This window comes from Ursus maritimus, unplaced genomic scaffold, assembly GCF_017311325.1.
Source record: "Ursus maritimus isolate PB19 unplaced genomic scaffold, ASM1731132v1 scaffold_4, whole genome shotgun sequence".
NCBI classification, from domain to species: domain Eukaryota; kingdom Metazoa; phylum Chordata; class Mammalia; order Carnivora; family Ursidae; genus Ursus; species Ursus maritimus.
Genome location: NW_024426552.1, coordinates 65,657,868 through 65,664,210, shown reverse-complemented (window position 1 = coordinate 65,664,210; position 6,343 = coordinate 65,657,868). Strand labels below are relative to the sequence as shown.

General features: G+C 57.5%; 1 protein-coding gene across 1 annotated transcript in view; it reads left to right on the top strand.

Annotated features, from left to right (window-relative positions):
- ADCY5 (adenylate cyclase 5) overlaps positions 1 to 6,343 on the top strand; it is a gene marked incomplete at its 5' end in the record, with an annotated part of 144,622 nt that overhangs the window by 100,142 nt on the left and 38,137 nt on the right. Inside the window, 4 exons of the mRNA XM_008708247.2 lie at positions 120 to 231; positions 1,795 to 1,922; positions 3,825 to 3,983; positions 4,896 to 5,037. Coding sequence (XP_008706469.2) covers positions 120 to 231; positions 1,795 to 1,922; positions 3,825 to 3,983; positions 4,896 to 5,037 — 541 coding nt within the window. The remainder of the gene's footprint in view (positions 1 to 119; positions 232 to 1,794; positions 1,923 to 3,824; positions 3,984 to 4,895; positions 5,038 to 6,343) is intronic.

The window sequence follows — 6,343 nt, the reverse complement described above, 5'->3', positions numbered from 1 at the left end:
CCCCCCCCCCCCCCCAGGACTCTTGCTGGCCAGCAGCCCTCCTAAGGCCCAGGGTGGCCCTGGCTGCATCTCCCTGACCTTCCTCCCTCATGGGGGTCTTCCTCCACCTGTCTCCCCAGCATCCTGTTTGCTGACATCGAGGGCTTCACCAGCCTGGCATCCCAGTGCACTGCCCAGGAGCTGGTCATGACCCTCAACGAGCTCTTCGCCCGCTTCGACAAGCTGGCTGCGGTGAGTCACCCTCCCTACTGTCCTCGGCACCCAGGGCCCGCGCCAGAACCAGCAGGCTGGCTCCATGTGGGCCGCCTGAGGGAGAGCGCTGCGGCCAAGGACCATGAGCCGCAGGGACGGGCCCTGTGCCAGCATGTGCCCTGCTGGGCAGAGGGGCTGCACGTGCTGTGGCTGCGTGTCCTCACGCTGCACGCAGTTGGCCATGTTTTTATACTGTCATTGGTCACGAGGGAGCAAGCGAGGGAGCCCTCCACCTGAGGAAGGGCGAGGGAAGTCCTGCAGGTGACACTGCCCAGGCCACTGAGGAATTTCTGTTCGGTGGAGCAGATTCGGTGCCCGTAGAGCTATTTTCTTGATGAGCTTGGCCAGAGTGGTAAGAGAATGAGTCTGAATCCCAACTGGCCTGCAGACAGCTGCTGCGTGCCACCCCCCAGAGGTTTCCAGAAAGAGGACTCTGTGCTGTTTGGACAAATTGGAAGTAGCACCCCAGGGCATGGAGTGGTAAAGGACACGTCCACTCATCCGGTCCCTGTTTATGCTGTCATCCTTTCCAGCTTTTGTATCTTTGTCGAGTCATTCTGTGTCAGGGGCCACTCACTGCCGTGTCCACCGACGGGCAGACACGTTCCGTTTTGCCCTCGCAGGACATCAGATCGTTGATGAGAGGCTGCTGCCGGTCAGAGGGGGCGCCGGGGCCTCCAAGGGCATTGGACGGCGGGTCTCGCGCCTGCCTGGCGGTGTCACCGCCCATGGGTGAGCGGAGTCGGGTATATGCTAGGCCTTCAGGCATCGATGGGCCTTAGATGAGAATCCAGGCCGCGCGGACGCTTGAGTCCCAGCGTCCCACTTCATGAAGTAGCCTCTGGGGACCAGACTTGGAGAGCTGAGAGTTGGTGACTAAGGACATCCCGTGCCAGTCCTCGTCCTGGCTCAGTCTTGACCTGCTGGGTGACCCCCGCTGTGCCCGTTACTCCGTCAGGAGCAGCAGGGACAGGTGCCGCAGCCCTGCGGGGGTCTTAGCGCTCACACGCTTGCTGGTTGGCTGCGCGCTGCTTGGTCCAAGTCTCAGACAGGCTGAGGGGCACACGAGCTTTGATCAAGTCTCATTCCTGCTTCAGCCTTTTTGTAAAAGAAGGGGAATCAGAGAACTATTCGCAGAGCCTTAGGCCAAGAGTCCGAGCATTCTCCAGGGCCTGGGAGTGGAACCAGGGTTACTGACTCTCAACCTGGGGCCTTCCTCGAATTGATAAGTCTGCCCTGTTTGCTCCCGCATTGGACCAACCGCATTCTTCTTGGGTCTCAGCAGTGACCATAACAGTGAGTTCCTGAGCCTGGGGAGGCTGGAATGCCTGAGGGCTGCTCAGCCTGTCCTCCATCCCCCCTCGGCTCCTGATAAGCCTGTCCTGGGGCTGGGGCCATGCATCTGCCGGCACTGGGTCTGTGCTCGCTGCCCTAAAAGGCAAGTTATTCCAGGCATGGGGTGAATCTGTTTGCTTCCCGTTTCTTTCCCTCCCACGGCTCTTTCCTACTATTTTTAATTTTTAAAATTAATTTGCTTTCCAGGAGAATCACTGTTTACGTATTAAGATCCTGGGGGATTGTTATTACTGTGTCTCTGGGCTGCCTGAAGCGAGGGCTGACCACGCCCACTGCTGCGTGGAGATGGGCATGGACATGATTGAGGCCATCTCGTAAGTGCCCGTCTGGGAGGGGACTGTCCCTCAGCCTAAGTACCTGACGTCGGAGGGTGGATTTGCACCTCTAGGCTTGGGGCCTTCTCCTGGGCAACCTCTGCCCACAGCCGCCCGGGAAGCTTTTCCCAGAGGAACGTGTCCTGTAGGAAGGGAGAGCTTTGCAGACTCCAGGGCAGTGGGAGGTGTGGCCCCGTCTCTGCAGGAGAGGAGGACAAGCTGGCCGTCATACTGTGCCCTGTGCATTGCACCCTTGTCTCGCAGGGCCCACAGCCACCCAGCCAGGTGTAGAGCCCAATGGCCCCATTTCTTCCCCCACGAGAAAGCTTGGACTCACAGAGGTTAAACATCTCCCCAGGGTAATACAACACGGCAGATGGATGCAAAGGCAGGTGTCCCCATTTAAGAAAATCCATCCTTCATGGGAGCAATAGCAAGGACCTTTGGCCAATTCTTGGTCACTGCCGGCCAGAGACGGGCCCCTGGTTATTAAAAGATGTGGAGACAATCCAAGTTTAGGCTCAGTAACTTTGAGCTTCAGAAGTAGCCTGGGCAGGGGCAAAGGAAAAGCTGCAGTGGACAAGGTCAGAGGTCAGAGTAGCTGTCCAGGAAGGTGGCCGGGTCCACTCGGTTTGGCAGAGCTCTTTGGGCAGTGTTTGCTGAGTGCCCCTGTGTGCCTGGGCTAGCTCCCTCGCCTGGAAGCACGGAATCTGTTGAGGGAGAGGCCAGGACTCCCGCTGCTGTGACACCAGGCATGCAGAGCGGGCAGCACCAGGTGAGAGAGACAGACTGAGATGGCGGAGTCCAGGAGGGGCATTTGTTTCCTTTGGGAGGACTAAGAGAGGCTTTATGCAGAAGGTGGCCCTGCAGTTAAGCCAGAAAGGTAGAATGAGGTATTATCGACCTAAGCAAGGGCCCAAGGCACTGTGGATGGAAGGCACGTTCCAGCAGGGGCGTCCCAAGACAAGAGAAATGATGAAGGACATAAGTCTTCCCTGTGTTGGTGTCAGCCTCTCGCTGGTGGGTGGGGAGGGGGGCAAGCATCCGATGCTGGTCCTGCCCACCAGGCCAAGTCAGGCTGCTGGTCCCGCCGCTGGCTGAGTGGGCCTATCCCAGGGTATCAGAGAGCATCTGGGTCCCTGAAGAGTACACACTGTGTACCATCCCGCCCCCGGAGCACCTGCACCCTCTTCTGCAGACCCCGCACCTCCGAAGCATACCCAGAGCAGTACAGCTTCCATCACACTGTCCAGCCTGCAGAGGGCCCAACCATGTCCCGGAGACCCCCAGCCCTGGGGATGGGGCATGTGGCGGGCACTGGTGCTGCTTCTAGCACGGAACCTCCCTGGCCCCTGCACCTGCTCAGCTCTCTTTCTCTTCTGAGCAGGACGTATGTCCGCTCTTGAAACTCACTGAACCGCCTTGCTCCATTATGCTGCTCCATTATGCAACATCCAAGAAGCAGCAGTGTGGACAACTCTGAGCATTATATGAATGGCGTTTGGAACGGCTGTAACTTCCCTGTTTGGCTCGGGTGGGCACTAGTATGCATTTGCATCTCAGGATACAGCTGGATTGACTGAGGGGTAGCAAAGGCCCAGGGCACCTTTGCGGGGAAGGGGAAGCGGTGGGGCCTGGGTTGTAGTGTGAGGCACTGTGCCCCCTTGTGGCCACACTGGGAAGCGACGCCTCACTGCTTAAAGCACCTGTGTACCAGGGTCCAGCCCCTGCCCATCGGGTGAGACAGTCTCAGACTCTGGATTTGGGCTGGACCAGAAAGAAATGACTCTTTGACCCCTGCACCTTCTGTCACACCCCCGACCCCGTGCCTTCCAGCCTCGCCCCCACTCTGTGCGCCTGGCCCCTGACCCTCTCCCAGCCTTACCCCTGCTCCATCCCCAGGTTGGTCCGGGAGGTGACAGGGGTGAACGTGAACATGCGCGTGGGAATTCACAGCGGGCGAGTACACTGCGGTGTCCTTGGTCTCAGGAAGTGGCAATTCGACGTCTGGTCTAATGACGTCACGCTGGCCAACCACATGGAAGCTGGAGGCAAGGCAGGGTGAGTGAGGGCCCAGACTTAGCTTCCAGCCCAACCCCACTCCTCCAGGGTGACTGTTGTGAGGCATGGGACTGGTGTGGGCAGGCTGGGGTAACTTGCAACTCCAGGTTGGCAGAATTTAAGGAGAAATTCCTCTCCTTATCAAATGACTTGACCACGCTGTGGCAAGTTGTAGGGAGCAGCCTCTCAACCTTTGCCCAGACTTCACCCAGAAGGTACTTGCACAAAACGGCGTCTTGTTGTGCAGTGCAATAGGTGGGGTAGAGTTCTGGAGGAGGGAGGAACCGTGGGTAATTTCGGGGTAGCCAGGACGAAAAGGAAGTGGGACATGAGCCTGGATGACCGGGCAGGATTCAGACAGGTGAGGTGGGGAGAGAGCCAGGCCGAGGGACCGAGGTGAGGACAGGCACAGGTATAGGGAACATGGTATTTCCAAGGAATAGAGCACATGACCTCTTAGGGACCGGTAGGAGAAACAGTGCCTGTATTAAAAGGACATCTGTACCAGGCTGGGGGATCTGGACTCAGTCCTGCGCTCAAGCCGGGCCCCCTGCTGGCTTCTGAGCCGGTTTGCCAGGTTTGTGGGCCTGAGGCTGTGTCCTCCAGTTGGGCCAATGATGTCTTCTGCTGTGCCGACTTCTGCTGTAACTTAAAAGCGGTGTGGTGTGCTCAGGGCCAACACTGTGAGCTTGAGCTCAGAAGGGGTCTACCCGAGCCACGTGATGACAGGGGAGGGATCCAGCACGTTGAGATCTAGGTCGGGATCTAGGTTGGGGTTAGCATTTGAGCGACAGTGCGGGGCTCTGGGATTTGAACTGTGACCAAGTCGGTGGCAGTGTGGTTCGGCATGGGGGCTGGAGTTCTGAAGTCCTGTTCTCTGCCCTCCTCTCCCTGCGTCCCCCCCACCTGCAGGCGCATCCACATCACCAAGGCCACACTCAACTACCTGAACGGGGACTACGAGGTGGAGCCGGGCTGTGGGGGCGAGCGTAACGCCTACCTCAAGGAACACAGTATCGAGACCTTCCTCATCCTGCGCTGCACCCAGAAGCGGGTCCGGCTGGGGGAGCCGAGGGCTGGGGGGCCGGGCAGGTGGGGGAGAAGCCGGGGGGCTGCGGGGCGTTATTCTTCCGGGGAGGAAGGTTTCTTGGCATCCGCTTCCTTCTCTTCTCACTCTTTCCTTGAGTCAAGTCGTGCAGTCCTCGTGCAGTGTGGTTCCTGCTTCCCGGGAAGCACGTGACCGTTATGGAGGGCTTGCAAGGCTGACAGCAAAGTGAGGCTGTGTTTGTTTTACCTCCGTTGCAGAAATGCAACGGGCCTCAAATCAGTTAGCCGCAGCACAGCCGCAGGCCGGGTATGGAAAGGAAACAGCAGACTCTGTCCACCATCTACTCTCAGTCCAGCCTTTTGTTTCATGTGCTCCCTGCTCCTTGTCTGTTGCCTGAACCAGGCGGACATTGGGCCCTTCTCCGCCTCTCTGTCTCCCATCTGTCTCTGCCGGTCCCTACACACCTTCGTTTCTCCAGAGGACCTCTGTCCTTTCTCGGTTTCACCTTCTAGTCCCTCTCTCCTCCCTCCCTTTGTCCCAGCCCACACTTGCCCAAATATAAAACTGAATTATTAGCAGACTTCGGTGTTCTATTTTTAATAGTGTCATGTTCCATGTTCTAAATTTTTAAAGTGAATGAAGAGAACATTTTCTATTTCTCCCTAGATTAAAAAGCCTTTTACTGATGACTCTTTCCATTGCATTGACCTGTTGGTCAGTGACCTTTGATAGAGAAAAGCTTCCCTCTTTCTTTCATAAGAAGTTAGAGAAAGATAAAATTAAGCCGGGAGAAAAGTCCAGAGAAAGTCTTGGGTGACAGCACAGGTAGATCTGGGGGCTCCTTGGGGCAGGGGTCCATCCTGACAAGACATCACAGGGGGACCTCATCTGCCACAGCGGCACAGGAGCTGTGTCAGGCCCCCCACAGACCACAGGGAGGAATGGGAGGACTTAGAGTGCCTAATGGCTCATTTGACACAATTTTGAATAACTTGCTTGCTCTTTGACTGGAGTATAAGTGAACCGACTTCCTCCCAGGCCCTCCCACACCCTCCCCTCTGTTAAGGTGACAAGCTCTTCAGCCCCACCTTCCTGCCCCACTCAGGCTGAGGGCTCACCTTCTACTCTGGGTTCTCTGGGTCATGTTCCTCTGACAGGTGGTCCAGAAAGATGAAATGGAGACAGAGAGTGACACCCCATCCCCTCACCCCCCCCCCGGAGCCATGTCAGCTGAAGCAGGCTGTGTCCCCTCCCCTCTGAGTCCCTGATCAGATGGGCTCCCTTCCCAGGCTCAGGGAGTTGAGGGGAAGGC